General features: G+C 48.9%; 1 protein-coding gene across 6 annotated transcripts in view; it reads right to left on the reverse strand.

Annotated features, from left to right (window-relative positions):
* The window catches only part of GSE1 (Gse1 coiled-coil protein), a 167,151-nt gene that overhangs the window by 30,826 nt on the left and 108,682 nt on the right, over positions 1-27,643 (reverse strand). For 4 of the 6 annotated variants that reach the window (XM_081963458.1, XM_081963459.1, XM_081963460.1 and 1 more), the window contains one exon: positions 12,989-13,207. In XM_081963458.1, the coding sequence (XP_081819584.1) occupies positions 12,989-13,207 (219 nt within the window). Of the gene's footprint in view, positions 1-12,988; positions 13,208-18,408; positions 18,469-23,954; positions 23,976-27,643 lie in introns of those variants that run through there. The other 2 variants (XM_081963463.1, XM_081963462.1) reach the window with 2 other exon arrangements.

Here is a 27,643-nt window from a genome sequence, read left to right on the forward strand (position 1 = left end):
TGTTCCGTTCTGTTCTATGCTCTTCTGTTCTATGCTATGCTATGCTATGCTAAGCTATGCTATTATTTCTATGCTATGCTATGATTTCTATTCTATTCTATTCTTTGCTATGCTATGAATTCTATTCTATTCCATTCCATTCCACCCATTTCACTTCAATCGTTCCTGCTCACAGGTCATTAGGCCTCTGTGTGATCTGGATTCTGAGCAGAAGGGGTGTCCCAGGAGGACTCAAGCAGCTTCTGCCAGCAGCTCCTTAAAGAAGGCACCAACAGATGCCCTGGAGCTCCAAAACCTTCTTTCCACTGTGAATCCAGATTGCTGCCCAAACTTAACAGGCCTTCAGCTCAGATTCCTTAACATTTGGCCAAAGAAAACGGGTTTCCCCAGGAAAGAAAAGATGGCCAGATGGGAAGTGAATGGAAATGCTTCTCGGACACCACAGCAGAAGATACTACTTGGATATAGTACTCCACTCTCTTCGCAACCCAGTAGAATACCACAATCTAGAGTTGGTATCTGCTCTCTGTAACAATATATTTCAAGGAATTCTGTCTGTGTGTGCAGATATGAGGCCCTGAAGGAGAGGAGAACTGAGAGTTAACAAAAGATAATTCTCTTGCAGAGCAAGGAATGACAATGAGTCACAAAACCGGTTCTTTCATCATCCCACATATGTACGTTCTGGAGAATGAATGCCTTTGTACTCAATTCCAACGTCCCTGGACAGTTCCAGGACATGCCAAGTTCTAGTTTGCAAAACAATGGCTGGATCTTCAAGAAATGAAACACTTGGGGGAAGATAGTGGTGGTTGGCCAGAGATGACCCGGTCAATGAGGGAACGGTCAACCCTCTACACCAAGCTGGTGGAAAGGCAGTCACGTCCTCCTGCTTTCCAGAAAACATTTCTGGAGATGGATGGATGGATGGAGAAATGGATGGATGGAGAAAAGACAGAGAGAGAGAGTGATAGATAGGGGTGTGTGAACATGAAGCCCTAAATTAGGAGTCCAATCTTAGCAACTTTAAGACTTGTGGACTTCAACTCCCAGAAATCCCCATCCAGCCATGCAACTTTTAAGACTTGTGAACTTCAACTGGAGAATTCTGGGAGTTGAAGTCCAGAAGTCTTAAAATGGCCAAGACTGGACACCCCTGCCCTAAATCTACATGCTTCTCCTAACCCACAAAAACATCATGCTGGAGATTTAGAAGGGCGTGGGCCAGATTTTACTCTTCTTTGCTCCTGTCGGTGGGGAATCCACTGGCTGTTCTTAAGAGGGTCCTCAGCCTTTTGGCCCACGGCCTCTGTGGATCAAGAGATGACCAAATATGGAGAACCTTGCGAGGAGGACTCCAAAGGACGCCTGAAAGCCCAACAAAGGAAGGCCCCCTCAACCTTCTACCCATGGTGGATCCGGTGCTTTATTAATTATCCCCTGGCTCTGGCACCCTACCTTCCTTCTGGAGAGCAACCACGCTGCCGTCTCTTGACAAAGGAAGCCGCAGATATGGATTTGACACCCACCGAAGTCTATCTTGTCAGCGCGAGGCCGACAACAATTAGCAGCCTTAATCCCCTTTGAGCTGGGAAGCCATTACTCACCGCGCAAGAGCCTTATCAATCAATACCATCACAAAGAAGCGGGCAATTAATGAAGCTAAAGTCTTACTTCAGAAGCCTTAATTCTCACTGTGTGGCTTGGGGAAGGGAGGGTTTGTGATCGTTATAATTAACTGGCGGTATTCAGCCAGGAGTTATTCAGTGAAACTAATCTGGGCTTGGAGATGACAAGAGGCACTGTGTGGCACCGTCACCTTTGTTATTTGACCTCCTGCTTTCCATTCACTGATAGCAGATTAGCAGGCAAGGCTGACAGGCAAAGGTAATTAACAGCTGAGACCCTCGGAAGTCACACAGGCAGGCGGGGAGGGGGATGTTGGGGGGGGGGAGAGCGAACAAGACCCAGCGTGGATCTGAACCTGCCGGAGCTCACCATCTGCAAAGGCCCCAATGCCCCTCCTTTGAAGGAGGAACTTCTTTCCAGATCCCAGAAGTGCTCCACAGCCTTGCAGGAGAAGTCAATCCATATATGGATCTCTGGCCTGGGCCCATGGGGCAAAAGAGGAGGAGGAGGAGGAGGAGGAGGAGGAGGAGGAGGAGGAGGAGGAGGAGGAGGAGGAGGAGGAGGAGGAGAGAGAGGAGGAGGAGGAGGAGGAGGAGGAGGAGGAGGAGGAGGAGGAGGAGGAGGAGGCCAACTTGTACCTCCAGACTCTTTTCTGCCAGCCCTGGACCAAGAGGGTTGAATTGGGTGGCCTCGTAATTGTTCAGAGTGGCCTTCAAAACATGGTCCACGAGATGCCAGAACTCCAGCCAGCCTGTTTTGGGATGGACTGTAGAAACCTTTCTTCCCATTGTGGAAGGAGTCGGAAGTTGTAGGCGCTTCATCCCTGGAGGTTTTTAAGAAGAGGCGGGGCCAGGGATGGGATTCAACTGGTTCGCACCAGTTTGGGTGAACCGGTTGCTAATTTTGCATCTGGTTCGCCAAACTGGTAGTTGGAAGGACTGGCTGGCCCTGCCCCGCCCACCCCTCCCAGGAGTCTCCACGCAGCCCATTCATCATGCCAGGTAAATACAGGGACTGCGCGGAGGCTCGGGGGGGGGGGCAAAAATGGATCTCCTGGATGTCCGAAAACAGGCCTGTTTCTGGCTGTTTTCACCCTCCTGGAAGCTCAAGGAAACCCTCCAGAGCCTGGGGAGGATGAAATTGCCATGGTGCAGGAGACTGAGTAGGGCATGCCCCCTGCCCATGCCCACCCAGCAACAGGGCAGAGAACCAGTTGCTAAATTTTTTCAATCCCACCCCTGGATGGGACAGTCACTTATCTGAAATGGTACATGGTCTCCTGCTTGAGCAGAGGGTTGGATCAGAAGACCTCTAAGGTTCCTTCCAGCTCTATTCTGATTGATTGATTGATTGATTGATTGATTGATTGGATTGAAATGGTCTAGGGTCTCCTGTTTGAGCAAAGGGTTGGATCAGAAGACCTCCAAGGTCCCTTCCAGCTCTATTCTGATTGATTGATTGGTCATCCAAAGCAAGAAATACCGCCTTCCTTAAACCCCTGAGTTCTGCTCCTAGATACATGCCATGGCCATCCTTGGGCCCAAAGACGAAGGGGATAGTTAAGTCCCAGCTTGGGGCTGGAGAAGGACCAGGGCATGTGCTTCTCAGGGGCTGCTGGATGAGGCACATTTTCCTCCAGAACAGGCTTTTCAGACCAGATTGGAATTTTTAATTTCCTGCTTGCTGGGATCAGCAGGGAGGACGGAGCCAAGGCATCTCTCTCCCCCACCGCAAAGGATTGTGTGGTTAGTAGGTAGGTGGAAAGGAAAGGTCTCTGCAGGTGAGCTGTCTGTCCCAGGACCCTGACCCATCCTCGGGGGTTCGTTTTACAGGTGACACAAAAGGCGTTAAAACCATTTGATTGCAGATTTCATGCGTAAGTCATGATGGCAGATAAGGAGACGCATTCAGGGGACTGGCCCAATTTTGCAACCTTTTTGTGGCGGGTTTTAAGGACAATTTCTGGCAAAAAGTATTGCAAGTCACTCACTGCCAAAAGCTAAAGGTAAGCTGGTTGCTAAGGGCCGAATTGTGGGCATTCGGAAGTCCAGAAGCAGGTCATAAATACATTGGGGGGGGGGGTATTTTGCAATCTCAAATGGTCACTAAGTAACCATCCTTAACTGAGGACTACCTAAATTTCTAGAAGTCCAACGATAAGACTGGAAAAGACGAACAAATGGGGAGTGCCAAGAATCCAACTCCTGCCCCCCAAGTCTCGCCTCTCCTTCTGGTAGCAGTTTAGCAGGAATACAGTAAGTCGTCCTTGACTTACAAGCATCCATTTAGTGACTGTTCAAACTTACAACGGCACTGAAAAAGTGACGATCGTTTTTCACAGCTACGATGCTTGGCCACAGGTTCAGATTTATGACATTAGTTAGTGTCCAGGGGGTTTTACAATCTCCTTTTGTGACCTTCTAATAAGCGAACTCAATGGGGAAGTCACATTCACAAAACAAGTGTCTTATTTGGCGACTACAGTCGTAAAATGGAGCAACGCTCGCTTAGCAACTGTCTTGCTCAGCAGCAGAAAGATTGGGCTCAATTGTCGTCGTAAGCCAATGTCTACCTCTACTTATTTCTGCTATCTAGAATCTATCCAACTGGGCAGATTGTCCCATTGTCGTATTCGGAGGGACCAATAGTGTTGACACATTCCCTTCCTCCTCCCCCCCCCAACCTCTGCAGAAACACACACAAAGCCCCTTTGAACTCTCCAAGTTCCCAGAACTCAATTAACATCCATTTGATATCAATAAATATGCTAAGCAGCTTCCTGTTTCTGAAAGGCCCCATGCTAACCAGACGCACCAATGCACCACCGTCCTCTGCTGGCTTCCCTTTGGAGATGAAAGGGAATGGATTTGCAAAGAGAAGGCGAAGCCCTTCCAGGCCCCCAACAGTGCGGCCCTCCAGTTGTCGCCTGGCCCCCCCACAGGCCAGCTTGTGTTTCCTGCTGAGCAAGAGACACCATGTCCCTGTCTGAACGCGAGGGTGGCCTTTCTGGGCTCAGCTGGGCTCCTAGAGGTTCTCCAGATCTTCCTGACCTTCTCCCAACCGCGTGGGATAAAATTGCATGGAGGCAGCATCAAATCTTTTCTCTGCCAATCTTCTTTTTTTAAAAAAAATGACCTTATAAAAAGTTTTTTAAAAGATGAAGGGGAAGGAAGGAGGGAGGGAGGGAGGGAAGGAAGGAAGGAGATTAGAAGAAGGTAAGGAGGGTGGAAGGAAAGAAAGGAGAGAGAAATAAAGGGAGGGAGGAAGAAGGAAGGGGAAGAGAAGAAGGAAGGAAGAATGGAAGAGAAGAAGGAAAGAAAGAGGGAGGGAGGGAGAGAAGGAGAAGAGAAGAAGGGAGGGAAGGAGGGAAGGAAGGAAGGGTAAGAGAAGAAGGAAGGAATGGAAGGAAGGAAAGGAGAGGGAGAAAGAAACGGAGGGAGGGAAGCAGAAGAGAAGGGAGGGAAGGAGGGATGGAAGGGGAAGAGAAGAAGGAAGGATGGAAGGAAGGATGGAAGGAAAGAAAGGAGAAGGAGAAAGAAAGGGAGGGAGGGAAGAAAGGAAGGAAAGGAGGAAGGAAGATCAAAGAATGAATCCTTGATGAACTTTTGCTGACTGGACTTAAGGATTAGTTTATAGATAAGAGATGGGCTATGGGAAAACATTTGTTATATTTTAAAAGAAGGTGATACATTACTAAAATCGTTTATTCTTGCTGAGATGAAGGGGGAAGTCATTTCTTTATACATTTCTCTTTTTTTCTTTACCACATTTTTTCTATTTTTCTTCTTTTCTGCACTTTCTTTTCTTTTTTTAGTTTGTATGCGTTTTTATTCTTGTACATTGTCATGTTTAATGAAACCATTATATAAAAAAGAAAGAAATCAGTGGGATTTCTTTTCCAAAAATGCCTGTCCAAAACCTTCTGCACTTTAAGATAAAATGCAAGCAGATTTTTTTTGGGGGGGGAATGTGATTTTCTGCTCTGCCTCCTGTGTTTTCTTTGGCCCCTTCTTTTGGATCCCGGGGGATTCTAAAGTTTGCTTGTCACTCTTCGTATGACATCTGGCCTTTGTCCCAAAGGTGCTTTTTCCAAGAGGCAACTGGCCTTTCCGGTTTTTCTTTGCAAACGTTTTGCTTCTCATCCTGTCAGAGCTGAGGAAGCTTCTTGGAAGAGAAGCAAACCATCTTCAAATAAAAACCAGAAAGTTGCCTCTTAGAAAAGTACCTTTGGGACAATCACGACCTGGAGGACTGAGAATCTCCATAGACCTCTGGCCTTTGGTTTTCCAGCCTCTGAGATCCAGAAGTCCCAAGGGTCAACCGTTGAGGTTCTTCTCAATTGTACGGAATGCTCAGCCTTTGGGGTGGTGGGTCCTCTGATGAAGAAATGAAACGGACCTTCTGCTTCCCTGTGGAAATCTACCCAACCGACTCCTCCTGTTTTGAGATGGGATTTGAATCCCTTTTAATTGTGCCCAGGTTTTTAGCAATTGGTTTTATTCTTTCTGTTGACTCTTGGTTTTGTGCTGATGCACTTTTAAATAATTCGATCACGAGCCCTTTCCAGTGGCTGTTTTATTGCTTTGGGTTCGTTTTCTGAGCAGCGTCTTGGGAAGGATAGATATTGTAAAAGAGGAGGGAACCATTGATTAGAGGAAATTAAACAAACTGTCCCTGGCAGAGATCCGCTCTGAAAACGTGTCCTTTACCTAGGGGTTAGACACGGACTCTCGTTTCCTCTAAGTGCCCGGGCTTCACACTCACACAGATACTGGTTGTAAGCAGAGTTCACACAACAAGAATGCCTCGCTCGGGCAAGCCACAAGGGTGGAGATTGAACACAAGTGGCTCACCTCCCTACAACGTGAAACCAGAGGGCTGAACCTCCTGTCCCCACAACTGGCGATGCTATACCAGCACAAAAGGAGGCGGGGGGATATGGAAACACACAAATCCTGTACTGCGCTTTCTTCACCAGAGCTACAAGCCACAGCTTAAAGAACAGATCATACGTCTACCGACAGTGTGTGTATCTCACAAGTGTGGCCTTGTTTCCCTGTTCTTCCCCCCCCCCCAAAAAAAAACACAGGACAACTCCAATTCTGGTTTCCCCCCTCCCCTTTTTAAAAAGGTTTTTGGAGGGTCTGCCTGCCTCCCACCCACTCTTTCGCTTCCTCTGATCCAAATTAATAATAGGCTTTTTTTTCAATGCCCATTTTTGCTTTCAACCTGGGATTTTAAACCCAGTTTGCATTTAATGCTTATTTAATCTCCCCATGCTGCAGATGCAGGAATTCACTTCCCTAGATTCTAATTGTCCATTTAATGCAACGGAGAAAGTTGCAGAGAAACCAGGGAGGCACCCTTCCCCCCACACACACACAAATACCAGCCAAATGGGATCCACCCATCCCAAACTCTCTCTTCAATTCATCAGGTTATTTATTCCTCAATTAGCAGCTGAGAACGCAGCTTCTGGACCTGCCTTTTACGAAGACACTTAACCTGGCTTGAGATACGGCACACCAAACAGCCCTGCCACGCAACATAGTGCCTTTCCATCAATTCTCTTCCAATTCCACTCTTTCTACCTCTCCTTCCCTCCTTCCCACTATTCCTGATCTTGCATTAAAAATCCCTCTCCCCCCCGCTTTCAATTGATCCCTTGCCAGAACCCGTAGCCTCAAAGCCGAAAAAGAGAGATTCTTCCTTCTTCCTTTCATTTCCCAGCCATCAAATCATACCGCCATTACATCTAAACCAACAAAGAAGAGAAGCTTTCTGCCAGGTTGAGTGTTTTTTTCTGTTTTTCATTTCCAACCAAATCTTGCTGGGGTAGAGATTTGTATATAGCTTGCGAAGGGGAAATTACAGCACGGTGTGTGTGTGTGTGTGTGTGTGCGCGCGCGTGCCAGGTCCACCTCAGGAAATCAATGTCCAAATCCTCTGATGTGGCTTTTGATGGGCTAAGCAGTCGACAGCGGGAGAGGGAAGGGAGAAAGGGGACCGGGAAACCACCGTAGGGAAAATTGGGGAGGGAACGGAAAGATGAGAGAAGGAGAGGTGAAGCATCTCCTAATCTATAGCATTTCGCAAATTGATTTCCCCTTTAGGGAGAAGAGAAAAAGGAGGGAGGCCGCACTCCGATGATTAACACTCTCTGAAGAAAGAACCGGTAATTTCCACCACAATAATACATTTTCTGCCTCTATCAAGCCTCTTTTCCTCCGCTCGGAGCATTTAAGTGTCTGATTAGCTTGGCCCGCTTTAGCCTTCCTTTGACGGAGAGCTTGCAAACGCTCAGCTGCTTTGCAACTTGCCTTCCCTACAACCTCAATTCCGGGAGAGGCAAAGCTGCCACGAAGGGTGGGAGGCATCAGAACGTGGACAGAGTGTCATTTTATTCCCTTTCCAAGCTAGGTTTGGTCACCATAATATTTTTTTTTAAAGATGTGGAGACTCTAGAAAGAGTGCAGAGAAGAGCAAGAAAGGTGATTAGGAGACTGGAGGCTAAAACATATGAAGAATGGCTGCAGGAACTGGGTATGTCTAGTTTAATAGAAAGAAGGACTAGGGGAGACATGATAGCAGTCTTCCAATACCTCAGGGGTTGCCCCAAAGACGAGGGAGTCAGGCTGTTCTCCAAAGCACCTGAGGGCAGGAGAAGAAGCAATGGGTGGAAACTAATCAAGGAGAGGAGCAACTTAGAACTGAGGAGAAATTTCCTGACAGTTAGAACAATTAACCAGTGGAACAGAAGTTGCCTTCAGAAGTCGTGGGTGTTCCAACATTGGAGATTTTCAAGAAGAGACTGGAGTCATTTGTCTGGAATGGTACAGGGTCTTCTGCCTGAACAGGGGGTTAGACTACAAGACCTCCAAGGTCCCTTCCAGCTCTGTTATTCAGAATCGCTCTGAGCCCCAAGCTGAGAATATGGGATGAATCTATACAGCAGAGCAGGCATCAAGAGAAGTTGCTTCCATAGGGAGAAAATAAATTATTATTATTTTTGTGAAGTTGGGAGTCACCCCCAGCTCTCCTTCTCTTCCCAAGCTGCGTTGAACCCTCAAAAGCCTCCAGGTTGTTCCTTCAGCTCTGGGAAGGCTGCCTTTGGCTCTTCTTGAAGAGCCCAAATTTGCTCACCTGCAAGGAAGCACCCAGGACTGCATTCCACCCATTCTTCATTGACTCTCAACACCTATTTAGATAATTGCACGGCACAAGGAAGCCTCTGTGTGAAGAAAGACAGCTCTGAAAGGAGCAGACAGAGTGGAATAACAAAGCTGCCACTATGGAACCTCAGGTGCCAAAACAGCCTCCGAGATGCTGGGGAGAAGGCGGGGTGGTGAGGAATTCCTGATGGGGGTCAGGAGTCTCCCCACCCCCCCACTTCAAGGAGGCCTTGAGCTGGCAACTGTAAGCTGTGGGTTTTTTACAGCGCCGGGAAGAGCAATTTCATTCCATCCTTCTCCCGCTGGGAAAGCCATCTGTTGACTCCTGGGTCTTAAGGAGAAGAAGCCTTCTCGCTGCAGCTAACCCGTACAGGGCTTTTCGCTCTCAAAAACAATGCAGCAGGCACAGGTGACATTTCCTAGCTCTCCAGTCCCCCCTCCCCAACTTTTAGAAAGAGCAAAAATGCCCTTGATCCACCCCATCTTTCCATAGGTGTCTGCCCATGGTGAGGTTTCCTTTCTGTTAACCTTGGGAACCTGGAAGTGAAGCTGCCCAAGGTTTAGAAGGACGCACCTCGGTTCTTCTGCTCAACTCATATCTGCACATCAGAAAGGGGAAAGGAAGCCCGTCCTTTTACCTTCAGGAAGCCTAACGGGTCTTCAAGGGAACGTGGACATTTGCTATCAGACTGAAGCTGGGCTCCCCCCTCCCCCTTGTCTTTGTTTGCAAAGGAACAGCTGCTCAGCAAGAAGATCATGGACCCTCCATGCCAAAGACCCATCACTCAAGGCCGCTGCTTCCGGAGAGAACAGAACTTGGGTAGCAAGGGGCCTTTGAATACGGGGCCTCGGGGAGCATCTGTCACGACTGCTGGGCAGGGCAGGTCTCTCTCTATCCTCCTCTAAGGTGGTGGCTGCTTGGCATCTCCTCCTCACAAGGAAGTGGGCAGCTTGGCTTTCAAAGATCAAGGCAAGTGAAGATGTCAACAGAAAGAGAAGCCAGGACTGGGCTCTGTCTGGCTTGTAGTTGCGGCCTGGACTAGATTAAATTCCTCCTCCTCCTCTTCTTCTTGTTCACCTCCTTTTTCCTAGATTAAACTATTATTCTTCTTGTTTTCCTTTTCCCTTTCTCTCCTATCTAGATTACAATCAATTATTTTTTCTTCCTCCTCTTCCCTTCCCTTCCTCTCTTCCTCTTTCTCTTCTCCCTCTTCCTCCCCCCACCTTCTTCCCTCCTTCTCCTCTTCCTCCTTCCCCCTCCTCCTCTTTCTCCCTTCCTCTTCCTCCTCTTTTTCTTCCTCCTCCCCTCCTTTCTCCCTTCCTCTTCCTCCTCCTTCTCCTCTTCCTCCACTCTTTCTCTTTCTTCTTTCTCCCTTCCTCTTCCTCCCCCTCCTTCTCTTTCCCTACCTCCTCCCCTGCTCCTCCTCCTCCTCCTCCTTTTGTTTCCCCCCTAGCAAGCTTCTCTCTGCTGCTCCGCTGACTTCCATCCCCATCTCTTCCTGCTGGCTGCTGCCTTCAACCGGGCCCCCGTTAAACAGCCCATTAAAGAGCAAAATATTCAGATGTGCATTTCACCATCCCGGCACCCAGCAGCCGCCGACTTTGCTATTTAGCGGAAGAGCTTTGGATGGTGAAAGAACAGATTTAGGAGCCTTAGGAAAAATAAAATTTCACTGAAGCATAGCAGCGGCAACGAGACCTATATTTGCAGGGGAAAGGACAGATTCTCCTCCTCGGCTCACTCCAGACTTTCTCTGGGGGTACAACAAACGATATGGCATTTGGATCACTCCGTCTGAATTGAATTTTTAAACTGCCCCCTCGAGACAGAATGCTGAGGAAAGGCATTAGCCCATCAAGCGGCGGGGGAAAGAAGAGAATTCAATGGCTAAAAATAAAACAAGCATTTTGAGCAGGGAGGAAGGAGCAACGGGCGAGGAGAGGAATGCCAGGAGGAGACCTGGCTGGTTCCACCAGGGATGGGGTTGGAGAAACCACCCAAGCTTGCTCTGCAAAAGCATCCCCGCTGCTGGCAACGGCGGCGAATCCTGAACTAGCAATTTCCTCCTTCCTGAATTAGACACCGGATGTCCTTCTAGAAGGACACGGCGTTTCTATCCCTCTCTGTCTCCAGAGGTGCAAGAGGCCGACTCTGGAGGTCCCCATCGCCCCACCCCAGCCTCTTGCTTTTCCCTTTGGGAATCTCCATCCATGGAGGAATCCGCTGCAGGGAGGAGGAGCTGAAGGAACGCATGGAGAAATGCACGAAGGAGAACTTCCTGGGGTTGATTATAATTGGAGCATCAGTTCTCCATCGTTTTGGTCTCAAAGACCTTTGACAGTCCTAAAGGTGATGGAGGAAAGATATTGACTGTGTGGGAAATTAAAATGGAGAAACGTTAAAGCATCGATTGATTTGACTTTGTGGAGCTTTTGAAAGGAGACTTTGGGGACCTCTGAAAGTCCTCAAACCCCAGTTTGAGAACCCCTGGCTTAGAATAACTGGGGGGGGGTTGAAAAAGGGCCATGGGTCAGAGAAGAGAGGGTTGAAAGAAGCGTTCAAAATCTTCCTTAAGTCACTCCATGAAGACACAGAGTTCATTTTCTCTTGCTCCCTCTTTCTCCAGCCACTTCATCGTCCAGACCTTTCCAGCCGAGGTCATTCTCCTGCTCCTCAGCCTTTGCTCTGCACTCTCTGACCCTCCTGCTCTTTGACCGCTTGCCTTCTTCCAGCATGTCAATTATGTCAGGTCTACGCTGACCTCAACTGCTTGGCACTCTCTGGCCCTACAAATGATGAACCAGCAGTCATGGCCAAAAGGACACCAATTCATTCATTCATTCATTCAGCCCTCTTTGGCCCATAGTATGAGATGAGAAGGAAAGGGTGGGGAGTTCTAGAAACCAGGTGGGAAAGCCCACTCCCTTCCTCTGCTCATAACAAGTCCTCCACATGGTTGTCAGGGGTGAGGAGAGGAGTTCTGGAAATCCCATTGGCTTTGGGAAGGACGGAGAATGTCATAGCGCCAAAGAAAGAGTCAAGGGAGGCCCAAAAGGTCATTTGTGATGGCATGCTTGAAGTCCTACTCTTTGTTTTTTCCCCCAGGGTGTTGCACCAGCAAGATACATTTGGGGAAGGGTGGGGCTTCAACTGTGATGTCCTGGACATCTTCTCCTGCAGGTGTCCTGACTCTGTTGCCTAGATGGCTGCATGACCGTATCTAGTTTGGAAGGATGACCCTTTCTCCAAAGGGTCTCCAAAGGCTCGTGGCTCAGGGACGATGCCTTTCCCCTTGCGTGTGGCTTTCAAAGGAGATGTGTCATTCTTGGCCTTTCTAGAGCAGGGTTCTAGAACATACGCATTTAACCCTGCTGGTGCTGTGGTTCAAAGTCAGCATTGCAGGCAAACTCTGCCCACAGCCAGGAGTTCGATCCTGACGGGTCTCAAGGTCAACTCAGCTTCCCATCCTTCCCAGGTCAGTAAAACGGGGACCCAGGTGGTTGGGGGCAATATGCACATTTGATTTACCACCACCACCGAGCCCAACATTTCTGTGGTGAAGTGAAATATTTGCTAAGTGAATTTGCCTCAATCTCATGACCTAAAATATTTAAAGGGCACCTTTCGCTATTCACCTTTCAATGTCAGCAATAGAAATCGTATCATTTGTGAACACTGAAGACTTGGAATAGAATAGAATGAACTGGAAGGGACCTTGGAGGTCTTCTAGTCCAGCCCCCGGCTAAAGAAGGAGACCCTGCACCATTTCAGATAAATGACTATCTAGTCTCTTCTTCAAAACCTCCAGTGATGCAGCACCCACAACTTCTGGTGACAAGTCATTCCACTGGCTAATTGTCCTCACTGTTAGGAAGTTTCTCCTGAATTCCAGGTTGCTTCTCTCCTTGATTAATTTCCATCCATTGCTTCTTGCCCTGCCCTCAGGTGCCTTGGAGAATAATTTGACTCCTTCTTCTTGGTGGCAGCCTCACTCTTACTTGTAAGAGTAAGGAGGAACAAGAAAACTGGCGAGAAGTCAAAATCTCTGTGGGCAGATCCTTTAAGATACCAAGAAAGGGCAGGGCTGCCATGCCTCCTGTCTCTACCGAAGTCACCCTACCTGGGTGGTACCCCTCGATCTCCAAACCCAAAGGATCACCAACATCTCCCCCTCTCTCTCTCTTACCTCTGGGATCTTCAGCCTGCTTGGCTAGTTTGCGCAAGGCGGCAGCAAAGCTGGAGGAGGGCACGGCCTGGACTTGTAAAGTGCTGTTGGCTGCCGGACTGCCAGTGGGCACCAGGGCGCCATTGATAGGAGAAGGGGTCAGGGGGCTGACGGTAGCGGTAGTCCGGGTGGTGGTTGAAAGCATTCCTAGAGAGGGTGACTTTGGCTCATGGCTCATGCCTGAAACAACGAGAAAAAGAAGCCGTGTCACTGGAAGAGAAAGCATCACACTTGCATCACACACACACAGACACATGCCCCAAGAGGGGTCAACCAGGCGCCAAAGAACCACGTGGAGAGGAAAGGGGCAAGGAGGGGAGGAGGAAAGATGCCCTCATGGGCTGCCCAAATAATTCTGCATTGACTTTCCAGGAAACCTCTATGATGGGGTCGCCCAACTTGGTCCCTTTGAGACGCGTGGACCTCTGGGAGTTGAAGTCTTAAAGGTGCCAAGGTTGGGAAAGTCTCTTCTAGGCCTCTTGTAAGAGAAGACCTGGAGGTCCGTAGCTTAGAGAGGAAAAAATTCCCTAACCCAATTTATGTAGAAGACAAAGAACCGATATCTGGGGTAGGACGGTCCAGGAGACGATACCTGTCATGGAAGGAAATCAACCCACAAGCTCGGAGAACAGACCTTCAATCTCCTACCTGTCATGGCCATACCCATTTCGCTTCTAGGACACTGCCTGCCTCCCACCTTGCCAAAAAGATGGATTGCTCCAATCAGCTGCTTTGCTAGAGGGGATCCAGAGATCATATAGTCTGATCTAAGAGTCTCTGGGATGAGGTTCTTATTCTTCCATTTGCAGAAACAGGTCATTGTATCTATCGCTCCTTAATATAGTATCTATCTATCTATCTATCTATCTATCTATCTATCCATCCATCCATCCATCCATCCATCCATCCATCCATCCATCCATAGTATCTATGGCAGCCTTCCAGAGCATGGTAGCCTCCAGGAAGAGCGGAGTTCACTCAACTCCTATGATGTTGCACAAACACCCACCCACACATACCGCCTTTTGCACATATGACACAACAAGCCTGTGAGGAAGCAAGGCACCTCCCTGGCTCATTCCTTCAAGCTATTAGAAACATGTCCACGCCAACTCAACCTCAAGGATTTCCTTGGCTGCATCAATGAGCTTGGCGAAGATCCATGAGTTTGTGGAAAGCCTTTCCCAACCTACGTCATCATCCACCAAAACGATGCCTTACGTCTAGTGCAACAGGTGATACAGATGAAAGGTAACAACTTCAGTTGTGCATGTAGGTTAGCCACCCTCACAGGGGGCTGAGGTCCATCCACCACCTCCCACCACCTCACCAGTATCCTACATCCTTCCTCCAACAACTTCTGGAATTGCAGTTAGCCCTTGACCACAATGGAGGCCAACATTTCTGCAGCTAAGCAAGGCAGCGGTTAAGCGAGTTTTGTCCCCATTTTGCAACCTTTCCCGCCACAGTTGTTCAAGCAAATTGCTGCATTTTAACTAGTAACACGGTCGTTGAATGAATCTGAATCTCCCCCATTGACTTTGTTTACCAGAAGGTTGCAAAAGGAGATCACAGAAGCCCCAGGACACGGAAACCACCATAAATACAGTTGCCAAGAGTCCAAAATTTGATCGAGTGACCACAGGGATGCTGCGACGGTCATTAAGTGTGAAAAAATGGTCCTGTCACTTTTTTCAGCACCATTTTAACTTTGAAGGTTCACTCAACGAATGGCTGTTGCGCCTATGTAGCAAGACGGACAGCCACAAAGGCTTCCAGGCAGGTGGAATCCCAACGGTGTCTTTTGCTACCCAGAGTTGTTTGCTATGGGATGGGTGACAAATTAATTCAATCAAGAAATAAAGAAACTTTAAAAGTAAAACATCTTTTTCTTACGGTGACCGGAATCCTTCAGAGGGATTGGGCTTGGCTGGAGACCCAGCAAGGAGAGAGTTCCTCCACCTTTCCAGTCAAATCAAGAAAAATGCCCGAGATGAAACAGCCGCCTAACCAGAAACTCAAAAAATAAAAGAGGAAAGAAAACTGTTTGCAGGATTTCAGCCCCAGGCGAGCCAGACTCTTTCTCCCTTTCTCTGTCTGTCTCACACTCTCTTCCCTTGGATTATTTTTTGCTCTTGGCTGCCAGCAATCTCTCTTCAGAGGCTGAAGCCTTTCCAGAAAACGTCCTCGAAGCAAGGCGAGGGCGAGGGAAGGGGGGCGGCCGCCCAGGGAACAATGAATCCAGGCCTCTTGTGAAGAACTGGGTTACGGAAATCAAAAGGGCTGACACAGCCGCAGCCTGAAGGTAGCTGATGGGACTTCCATCTGTTGACAAGTATATATATATATATATTTGTTTTCGTAGATTTTCACGGGTGTAGGTATGCTGGTTTTGTTGTATTCGGGTCTTTTTCCGTGTAAGGTTTTTAACCTTACACGGGAAAAGACCCGAATACAACAAAACCAGCATATATATAGGTTGTAGGAACTGGCTATGGGCTGGTCTAGAGAAAAGAAGGACTGGGGGTGGCATGTAGCAGTGTTCCAGTATTTGAGGGATTTGCCACAAAGAAGAGGGGGTCAACTCATTTTCCAAAACACCAGAAGACAGGATGAGAACCAACAGATGGAAACTAATGTTAGTACCACTTTATAAGGCCTTGATAAGGCCACACTTGGAATCCTGTTGAGCCTCTAGAAAGAGTGCAGAGAATAGCAACAAAGAGGATTAGGGAACTGGAGGCTAAAACATATGAAGAATGGTTGCAGGAACTGGGTATGTCTAGTTTAATGAAAAGAAGGACTAGGGGAGACATGATAGCAGTCTTCCAATATCTCAGGGGCTGCCCCAAAGAAGAGGGAGTCAAACTATTCTCCAAGGCACCTGAGGGTAGAACAAGAAGCAATGGGTGGAAACTAATCAAGGAGAGAAGCAACTTAGAACTCAGGAGGAATTTCCTGACAGTGAGAACAATGAATCAGTGGAACAGAAGTTGTCTCCAGAAGTTGTGAATGCTTCAACACTGGACATTTTTAAGAAGATGTTGGATAGCCATTTGTCTGAAGTAGTGTAGGGTTTCCTGCCTACGCAGGGGGTTGGACTAGAAGACCTCCAAGGTCCCTTCCAACTCTGTTATTCTATTCTAATCAAGGAGAGAAACAACTGGAATTAAGGAGAAATTTCCTGACAGTGAGAACAATTGACCAGTGGAACAGCTGGCCTCCGGAAGACGTGGGTGCTCTAACACTGGAGGATTTTAAGAAGAGATTGGACAACCATTTGTCTGAAATGGTGCAGGGTCTCCTGCTTGAGCAGGGGGTTGGACTAGAGGACCTCCAAGGTCCCTTCCAGTTCTATTCATCAGATCGTCCCTCCTGAGCTCCACAATTCCCATTGTCCTTTCCTAGCATTTAAAGGCCATGTTCCATCTTTTAGACCTTCAGAGGACCAGAAATACCTCCGGACTTGGGATCCCGAGAAAAGGACATTGGAAACTCCTTGGAAGGGTGCACCAATCAATCATCTCTTAGCCCCTTTTTCCCAACCTCCAGTCCATTTTTTCTACTCTGGGATGTCAGAGTCTCCTCTCTTTGAGAGACGAACTGCTGATGCTGGGTTCCTTAAAATAGAATTGCCAGCTAACGGCTTCATTAGCAAAGCTAAAATTAGCATCCCTCTTCAGCTTGTGTTGCAGGATGAGGGGTGGGGGAACTCCCCGCCCCCAGCCAGGGACAAAGCAAGTACAGTGGGGAGATGCTCTCCTTTTTGCCCTCTCCCTGTCCTAGACATTGGAAACTCTATAACCCCTAAAGCAGGATTTCTCAACCTCAGCAAATTGGGATTCATTTCCCAGAATCCTCGGGGTCCTATACATCTTCAGGTTGCTGAGCATGGGGGAAGGAAACAGAGCAACGGAGCTGTGGGTTGGGACAGTTCTGAAGAATTATTTCTGCAACGGCGTTTTAAACCGGCGTGCAACCTATTTTCCTGCTTTGGTTTGATCGTACACCACTCAAACTCACTCCGGGCGAGATGGGTGGCCCTATCAATTTGGCCAATGAATAAATAAATAAACGCTCAGGAACAGGGCCCTTGCAAATGGGTGCACCGAGGCTTCGCTTGTCATTAACAAGGACGGTCACTTTGGGATGAAAATGGAGAGATCCCTTCATCCGAAATTTGCACAAAGGGCACCGGTGTGCTGCACAGGGTGATATACAATAAAAACAGGAGAAAGTCCTTGGAGCTTCAATGCAGAGACCCGTCAGAAAACAAGCACAAAAAATCCCCTCTGTTCGCCCTCTGTCTAAGTGGGGTCACTGCGTAGCAGGAACCCCTGACCAGGGCTTAGGCAGAGGCGAGCGGAAGCCGGCTGGCTGAGGGCCAAGTCCTCTTTGTGCAAAAACATATGGCCGTGTCTCTGGAAAAGAGTTTCAGCCAGGCAGCTATCCAAGTGAGCTTGTTAGGGAAGGGGTGGACTGAACTCTACACTTGCCCTCGCCCGCCGGGATTCGGCCTCTGCCTCTCTGCCCTCGTTACACAGCCGCTAAACGAGGCACTCTTCCAGTTCTGTTCAGGTCAATTCATTCTCACCACAACAGGAGCGGTGGAGGACTGGGGAGAGGAGAGGCAGCTGTCTTCTACCAGCTACTGGAGGAGGAGGACGAGGACGAGGAGGTGGAGGAGGAGAATAGGGTCTGGTATGTTGGGAGCCATGGTGTCTCTTCTATCCAGCCATCTCAGCTAAACTGTTCCCTGTTTGGATGCCACCTTGTCAATGTTGAGTCAACTGCGACTCTACGTAGATACGAGAAAATTGGACGTGCTGAGGTTCAGAACAGCCAAATCTCTTCTCCACTTTCCCCTTTTGCGTTCTGGTCTAGAATGTGCTCTCCAAGCTGGTGGCTACAACGCTCATTGTTTCTGATGATGTTACCCAGTTGGGTCATGAAAGGTCTGCAAGAGAACAACCAAGCTCAGAGAGCAGCGAGGACCCCACAGTCCTCCTCCTCCTCCTCCTCCTCCCCACAAGCCCCCCTTCCCTCCTAGCACTGAGGATGCTCCCAATGAAAGAAAATCAAAAGAAAGCTCTCCCAGCTAGAGGATTCTGGGAGTTGGAGTCAACACGTCTCCCAGCTGCCAAGGCTGAGAAACATGTTCCTAACCATGTAATCTTGCTGTAACTTATCTTGTTACTCCGAGGTTCTGACTCTCCCCACTGAGCCTAAATCGACCAGCCTCTCTGGAAAGCCAGCGGCTCCCACTGCCTTACCTCCCGCCCCCATGTTCCTCCCCCTCACAGGCTCCCAACAACCCATAAATGGCTCAAGAAGCATTACTTATCAGTGCTCAGCCGGCCGCCTGTGGCTTCCATAATTACCTCTGCTTTCATCTCCAGCTCTTCACAGGGACCCAGCTCCGAGTTTGTGACTTTGGTGCTTTGTAATTACCAGTTAATAGCTCCGATGAATTCTCGGCTGCCAACCCCTTTCCCCCCTTCTTCAAGTGCCAAATCCTGCCCCCTCTTTCCCCCCCTGACAGCCCCCTTTGGGATAATTATACCAGAGCTCAGTAGGATACAATCCCCCCTTCCTCCAATTCAGCTGCAGGGCCAAATAGCGTAATCACCCCTTCTGGGTAATTTTTTATTACTTAGGGTGGTGGTGGGGGGGGGGAATGTTTGTGAACAAGGACAGCCCAGGAATTCTGGTGCCCACCAAGGGGCATCTTCCTCATTCCTTGGGAACAAACCCAGCCTGGGGGCAGGTGAAGGGGGAAACAACACCGGAAGGTGTAGTTCCCACCCTGTTTGTCTGCATACAATGTACCCAGAGCCACAGAGAACAGCACATGATGTTCCTTCACTTCGCTTAGCCCCACAAGATGGCCCTACTCTCCGTAGCAAGAGCAGCTTGCAAGGTGGCTCAAGGTTGCTATCGCGGCTCAGCTGGACTACTGCAATCCCTCCGAATGGGGCTGCCTCTAAATACAGCTGCTCTTCCACTCACAGCCAATCGTTTGGTGGCTGTTTGAAGGTACGGCACTGGAGAAAGAGACTCACAACTGTTCCTTGGCACCTATGGCTGTTCCGACATCCACACAGTCACGAGATCAAAATTTGGCTGCTTGGAAAGTTGGCCTGTATTGGTGACACTTATGTGACTGCCATTTGTGGTCTTCCCTGCCAACTTCCGATAAGCCCCGTCAATGGGGGGAGATGGATTCCCTTAATGATTGCATGGCTTACTTAACGACTGATTTGCTTAACACCCGTGGCAGAAAAGGTCTTAAAATTGGGTGCAACTCACGTAACTTTGCTTAGCAATGGAAGTTCTGCTCACAATTGTGGTCGTAAGGATTGCGTATCCCACTCAAAGCACGCAGGGATGTAAACAAATGCAGTGTCCTCTATGTCTGCGGGCACTACATGCAACACAAAGACACTACACCTGTCCCAAGAGGTTTTCAGGTAAAACTGCAAGGGCTGGTTGAAAGCGTTGACCTCTAAAAATTGGTGTTATGATACCTCCAGCCAGAATGGGTCTTTCCAAGACAAACAACCTGGAAAAGATGGTGTATGGTCCCTCACTTCAGTGACCTTAGCAGACTAGGAGAAGATGCTTCTCCATCATGATCCATGGGCTACGGAAGGACATTCTCAGACTCACCGGTGATGGCTTTCAGAAGCAGGTCAAGACAAATGCTGTCCAGAGAGCTTTTGAAATTTAATTAGGAAATGACCCCATCGTATTAGTTTTTTGTAGACTACTTCCATTTTATGCTGAATATTGATTGTTTCGATTATTTGTTTATGGTACCGTGGAGGTTTTATTGTTACGCAATACATCACTGCACAACATGAAAGATGATCATGAAACAACAGCTCCTAACAATAAAACCTACTCATTCCCTCCTCCTCCTCCTCCTCCTCCTCCTCCTCCTCCTCCTCCTCCTCCTCCTCCTCCTCCTCCTCCTCCTCCTCCTCCTCCTCCTCCTCCTTCACCTTTTCAATTCCTAAAAAGCCATCTTTATGGTTGACCTGTTGGCCAAAGTGTAGATATTCATAAGAGCATTGTTGGAATACAACCAACTTATTCCTACATTTAATTTCTCACAGAGGCCAATTGTGGAACTCTTGTCAGGAGGAGATGGAAAACGTAGTCCTCTCTCATCACTGACCATCTTCCGCTGATACCTGGATCATAAGTCCAACCCCAGAGATAACACGGAGGGTTCAAGGTAGACTTAGATTCTTCATATTCTTAATTCAATCCCCATTTAAACCCACTCAAGTTCACTGTCACATAAACCACAATAATGAGCTCTACCAGTTAATTATGTGCTGTGGAAAGGTGTACTTTCATCTCTCGTTCTAATCAGCTTCACTGAACGACCCCTATTCCTTGGGTTTTGACAGAGGGAGAAAACCTACTTCCTTCATACCACATTTGATTGTATCAGGCCAGAGGGAATCCTCGAATCTTAATCCTTTTGTTCTCTAGGTAATGTCTGTTTCTTCATAGATTCAGCCAAGGAATAAGTTGATGCAGTCTCCGTCTTGAGTAATAGACGTTTTCTAGAAAAACACAGAGTTCTATGCTTTGGGTGAGGAACCTCAACTGAAGGAGGCTGGCTTTCTCCACCCACGAATAGAATCGAGGCCTCTTTTGTGCTCTCCCTCCAAGGCCTACCAAACCAGTTTGGTGGCTTTCCTTCCTACTCATTCAAAGTTTGTCCTAAGGACAGGAGCTTCTAAATCTGCTTCCAGCTGGCAGGGTTTCATCATCTGCTGGTTGAAAATTCCTGACTTTCCTTGCGCCACAGGCTGATGTCCTGCCACTGTGGTACAGAACAATGTACATGATGCTTTTCCAACCAGACAAACCAAGAAAGCACATTCCTTCGCTGCAGACCTACTCCAGGTTCATTATCAGTTGCGTGGACCTGAAGCATTGGTTGACCACAAGATGACTGCTGGAAGTCTTTCTATCAATTTGGGGTTAGATCAGTGGTACGTAGTGGGAAACTCTCTCTCTCTCACACACACATACCTTTCTCTTTGGAGCCTCATTTCAAGCTTTAGGAATTAAATCCACGGTGGGCAAAACATTTGGCTCTCTGTTTCTATTATTCCTTGTATCATCCAAAGGGCAGTTAGATGTTTTTCCCCCTCTCAGCCTAATGGTGAAATTCTATTTTTTTTTTTACTACCGGTTCTGTGGGCGTGGCTTGGTGGGCGTGGCAGGGGAAGGATACAGCAAAATCTCCATTCCCACCCTACTCTGGGGCCAACCAGAGGTGGCATTTGCCGGTTCTCCGAACTGCTCCAAATTTCATTACCGGTTCTCCAAACTACTCAAAATTTCCACTACCAGTTCTCCAGAACCTGTCAGAACTGCTGGATTTCACCCCTGCCTCAGCCTCTCATTAAAACATGAGTGAAAAGACCACCTAAATCCTCACAACATGACATGAATTAATTCTGGAAATCCATAGCTGCCTATGGATACATTCTTCCAGAGAAAGAAAAAACTTTGGAGCTAGTCAGAGCATTTCACCAACCATGGAGCTGAGCGGATGGGAGACCCATGAATAAGACCTATAGAAGTGAATCAGCCGTATATATACAATCCTGAAACCATTCCATTGCCAGAAACTCCGAACTCATCTGTTTCCAGTACAGTTTCTAAAGTTGAGTTGTGCAAATCTGTGCAAAACCCTTGTAAGGTCCACCCAACCAGCCACCTCATAATTCCAGATGAGTAGCATGCCTTGTGTACAAAAGGAAGAATGTTAAGTAGGCAAATACGCTTAAGCTTGTGTTTTTCACCATGCCACCAATCCCTCTGCAAGAGCATCAGCAGAGTTTGAGATGTTCTCACAGGTGACAGCTGTCCAAAAACTGCTTTGACAGAGGTAAGGTGGATAAGGCTCCGGTAATCCTCGACAACGACTTTTCTTCGACCACCATTACATTGGTTCTTGTGCTCCACGTCATTCAACCTCCTGTGCAAACAGGCCAACCATCACCCGAAGCCAGAGAATGCGAGAGCTTCTCACAAGCAACCATGCACAGCAGCCCTACGAAATGAGAAACGGCCAGCCAGCGGCCACATGCACTTGGCCCTCAATCCATGAAAAAATGGGAATGGCTCAGATCTTACTCAGCTAAAGCCCCACGTGACGGCCCCAGTGGAGTACTGATTCTTCCCTTCTCCTCAATCAAGGAGGCCCAAGAAAAGACCCTGCTCAAGTCCATTTAAATTGTTGGACAGGTGGATCTGAATTTCTCCAGGTTTTGATGGGCAGGCCAAGAAACGTTTCTCCCATCCGTGCTGACACTTTTGTCATGGGGAATTCCACCATCATCTCTGCCCCCCATGTTTGCCATCTGCGTGGAGCCTTCTACCAGCAGGGATGGAGTTACAACAAGCCATGGTTTTCTCCCTCTGGTCCTTGTCTGCAGTATCTAAAGACGCAGGAGTTATCCACAAGTAGCAAGCTTCCCCATAAACCTGGAAGGTGTTGCTTGGGATAAAAAATAACCCCACAAGTTCCTCAGCAGGTGCCAGATGTCCAAAGTCATCAGAGGAACGTCAGCAAATCCATCTTCAGCTCCTTCATCAATGGGTGCTTTTGCTGTGAAGAACCTCTGAAGGCCTTCCAGGTCTTGTTGTACATTTCTTAAGTCAAGGATCAATAGGGTTGCGTTAGGCTATTACAACACACTTATTCCAAGGTCCAGTGGCCAAGGAAATCTTCTGTGGGTGTCCTGCTGCTCTGACAACATTGACCACCTTCTGGTCAGGCAATTATGTTGCCAACCACCTGGCAAATCTCTACGAGGGTCGATCCAGCTGACTGCTCCCTTCTAAAGTCTTGCCTGTGATGCTTGCTGGGGGACCTTAGCAAATGAGCTCCCTACAACCGAGCCTTACTTGTTCTGAACTGCTTGCAAAACTGGTGGAGGTATTTGTGGAGTATGTCAATGGACCTGCAGAACAAGCCTAGCTGGCTGCAGCAGAAGGCATCTCCACAATCCCTGGAGCCGAAGGATTCAGCTCTGCAAGTTTGGTTTCCTCCGGTGAACTTGCGCTTATCATAGACAACCATCAAAGCGGACAGCTACGAAACAGAACATTCAAGTCACAATTTATGGGGCTAGCAATGCCTGTCCTACCTTCCTCCTCTAGGTAAGGAGGCCTTCAAACCAGCCAGGCCACTGAAGCTTCTGAACCTCACCTGAGCAGATCCTTCAGACCAGGGTTCCTCCCTTGGCAGATCCTTCAAACCAGGGTTTGTTAGCCTGAGCAGATCCCTCACGCCAGTGTTTCTCAACCTTAGCAAAGGTAGGTGGGCTTCAACTCCCAGAGTGCTGGCTGGGGAACTCTGGGAGTTGAAGTCCACCTGTTTTAAAGTTGCCAAGTTAGAGAAGCAACACTCCACAGCCTTCTCCAAAGCGTTTATTCTTTGCAACTGCTCCTCTCTTCAATATTTCCAGCCCAACAGATGCAGCTGCTTCATTAAACTGCCCACAACCGATTTGCAAACAGATGCATTTCCAGGAAAACCACAACCCATCCATCATCTTTTTTTGTGACATGCGGAGCCCCTCGCACTCCCCCACCCCAAACACGCATGTGCGTACAAGGTGCCTTTCTGTTTAAAACAAGCTTCTTCTTCTGGAACATCTTCTCAACTTGTCTACAGCATGAACATTTTTTCTGATCACTTCAGGGACATTTGCAGAATTTCAAGACCTGCCCTCCCTCTCTCCTTCCCTCTGCCAACATCCTTGTGTGGCACACAACCCACACCACTCGCCCCGTGTGGCAACCCAAGATGCCGATGGCTGCACCTTTCCTCCACAAAAGACAGTTAAAAACCAAGCAGCCACGTAAAATATAAACGGCAAAACCAGCTCACCTTTCTAACCAACTTCGGCGCATCCAGTCGAGTGGCATAGATTTCACTCCCAGCCTTGTCTGTTTGCCCTGCCCTGCCCTGCCCACCTCCTGGAGCCCAGCCAAATCCTCCTGGCATCGGAGGATTGCCAGACTGACATCAGTGGGGAAAATGATTTTTTGCCCATACACAGAGTGCTTTTTCCCTTGACTTCAAGAAGGGAGGCGCTAACTAAGCCGCTTCCTTGATTTACAGCAGTGTTTTTTCAAACTTGACTTCTTTAAGATGGGAGGGCTTCAAGTCTCAGCATCCCTCAGCCAGCAGGCTTCAAGATGAATGGACTTCCATGTCCAGAATGCTGCAGCTGGCTGGGGGATTCTGGGAGTTGAAACCCACCCACCTTAGAGGGGACAGGTTTGAAAAAAAAACACTGATGGGAAGCATCGTATGACACCTGTCTCCCATCTGGAGACCCCGTAGTAAAATGTATTGGCCAGCCCTCTCTCTCTCCAAAAATGAGGAAGGCAGCACAAGAAGTTGACACCCAGAAAACTGGAAGAGCACACACGGGCACGCCTCTGTGTGTGTGCGCGCATGTGAGTGAGTGAAATCATTCCGAAACTCACCTTTGCAAAGGAAAGCACCCCAAATGTTGAAAGTTCCTTGCCTTCCTTGGGCGTTTGCACCCAGTGTCCAGTGTTTGTGTCAGGAGCAAATCAGGCAGCAAAGATGGAGAGGGACTCCCGTTTGTGTCCCCTGCCCCCAAACTACTTGCTGGTGCTGAAAACCCCACCCTCATTGCCAGTTCAGTCCTTCTATTCCCTTCTCCCCCCACAGTTCTGTTCTTTCCTGCATCAGTGCTGGGGGGGGAAAAAAACACCCCATGCTAAACCAGAGTTGGGTGCCGCTTTCCAGCCAACAAACCGTCTGGCTGCCTTTCTGTTTTTTTTTTAAGCACGCCTTCTTTCTGGCCAGCTGCCCGCTGTCAAACAGCTGCCCCACAGGCAGACATCCAACAGATGAAACCTGTGCCGCGTGGAGGTGCTAGGTGGGGAGGAGAGACGCCACCTGCCCCAAGCCCAACGGGGAACCTGCCGATTGCCGTCAGCACCTTGCGATTCTGCTGAGGTTACGAAGCGCCTGGGATGACCCGCTGGAGACAGACTGCCTGTCTCCTCCAATGCAACACTGCAGTTTTGGTTCTGCAGCAAAGCGACGCAGGGAAGGCGCCTTCCCACCAGGTCTGGCTAGGGCAGGTGGGGAGGTGGAGAGCACCTAGCTGGGCTCCCAGGGCTCAGGGACTCTGGGGGTTGAAGCTCACAGGTTGTAAAGGTGTCGGCCTCGCCCACCCCTGCTTTAGAGTCAAGTGTTTCCTGGGCCATGCCCAGACCTTGTAATGTGCAAAACGAGAGCTGTGACATGACAAAATAAAGGTGAGAACAGCTTCAGTTCAGAGCTTTTTCCTGTGAGGCAGAAGCAGCCTTCCTTGAAAAGCTGGCAGTGCCCAATTAGCACCTGGCTCCCTGGGTATCGCTTTGCCTGAGATGCAGGTGCACCTCCCTCTCTCCAACGGCCTCCGAGACCCCCGAGCGAGCATGTTTGTCAGCCCTTGCCAGGCTTCCCCACTCCGGCAGGCGCTGCACACGCCTTCGACTTCGCTCCTGGCAGGGAACCAGGCGCTGGGAAGCTGCCATCTTCTCCTCCGTGGCTTTGTGGCAAGGGGAGACGCCCCAGGCCAAGAAGTGAAACCTGTCTGTCTGCCTTAGTGACAGGGGAGGGCACTCGTCGGTTGGAGGAAATGGGGGGAGTGGGAATGACACGCTTGCGGGCTGTCAAGGGAGAAGAGAGTGGGTGGGAGAGTTCCTCTCTGGGAGCGTCTTCTTGCTCAGCCGCTCGCTGAGGTTGGGAGACAAGGAGGCTTCGGTGCTTCTGATGTTCAGCACCCTCCTCCCCACAGGAAGGGGGCCATTCGAGGAGAGACACTTTGATTTCTTCAGGGAATGGGGGGGGACTTAAAGGTCCTTTAGGAAGGGGGGAGAAGGGGAGGGAGGGAGGAAGGAAGACAGAGTGGGAGGAATGAAGGAAAGAAGATAGAGAGGAGGGAGGGGGAGGGAGGGAGGAAGATAGAGGGGAGGGGAGGGGAGGGGAGGAGGAAGACAGAGCGGGAAAGAGGGAGAGAGGGAGGGAGGGACAGAGGGAGGGAGGGAGGGAGGAAGGAAGGAAGATAAGAGGGGAGGGAAGAACATGCTGGGAAGATCCCTCATTGGGAGGAGACCTTGTCTTCCTCTTCCTGTCCAGCTGTCCAGAATTGGGCACAGCCAAGAAACTAGAATTGCACAGACCTTAACAATAGATCTTTAGCATGAAATGCAAACTCTTGGAAATGGTACGAGTGACTTCACCAAGGTGGAGCCTCTGTGTATTTGAAAGGCTCCTCGGTCTCTTTCCAGCTGGGCTAAATTGCTATTTATGAGATAAGCTATCAGCTCATTTGCCTGCTGTCTCAATTGTTTATGTGTCTATTCTCCTCTCCCAGATCTCAGAATCCTGCTTTCCAAGGGTGTTGTCCTGCTTCTGCTTTCACAACTGGCTTGTTAATGGTGGGCGATGGGGGTTTCGCTCACAGCCATCAATAAAGCTTCCTCCAACTTGGAATGGTCTTTGTGCTCATCGGCAATCCCCACAATTGCAAACCCTGCCATGCTTTTCTCTGTATTTCTGTTTAGGAAGCCATCATCCAGCTTGGCTGTCTGGCCTAGAAGGTCTTTTGTGGAGGATGTTATCCTTCATCTAACATCTAGAATACGAAACACCGGAACACTGTCTGGAGGCCACAGTGTGGTTGCAATGCCCAAAGTCTCTGGACCCACAAGTCCTTCAAGCCTAGGGACCCTTTCCGCAGGTTTTAATTCTCCATTTTGGAGCTCTTACAATAGGGAGCGGACTACCTCATCTCTAAAATTAGTGGATGGAATAGAGAAGCAGCATTACTTCTAGCTACCATTAGGAGGCAGCAGCTGGCCAGCTGTTGATCTGCTCAGCAGAGGAGAAGCAGGGGGCCTCTAAAGGTGGCTGAACTACATCTCCCAGGAGCCCCATGGACCAGACCCAATGAAGAAAAATTCTGGTAGATCTTGTGCAGCCACCCCTGGAGTGCTATTGTTTCCTCCTTCCAGGAAAGCTTTCTCTGATACAGAAGGAAGCGCCACTTCTGGTGGGCTGGGCAGTGTTTTCCTTCTGGCCCCATAACTCAGACTAATGGACCCACATCCCCTGGAGGGCCTGAGCTGTGGACGCTTCCAGGCTCGCAGCATTCGATAGGACAGTCGGAACTGGGACAGCTAGATTCCCCTGCCAGGAAATACGGAAAGGAAGAGCTCATGGGAAGGAGCCCTGCAGCCCCCCACCCCAAGCTGCTCTTTGGGGTGGCACAGTTGATGCCACTCAAGGCACCTGCTTGACCCACATCTCACAAAGCACAAGAAGGCAACAGCTCCCTGCATCACATAGTGCAAAGTCATCAGCACCTCGAGGCAAACAGGAAAGCATCCACATAGCTACAGAAAAAGCTTTGGATGGGGTCGAATGGTATTACATTTTAAAATGAAAAGAGAAAGACAGGGGGACCAAGCCTGCTGATTTGGAGAGGGTGGGGGGAACGATCCTTGGATGGTGAGGTAATGCTGGGGTTCTTGGGGGGGAGGAGAGAG

The sequence above is a fragment of the Natrix helvetica genome, assembly GCF_964273705.1.
Source record: "Natrix helvetica genome assembly, chromosome: 10".
NCBI lineage: Eukaryota > Metazoa > Chordata > Lepidosauria > Squamata > Natricidae > Natrix > Natrix helvetica.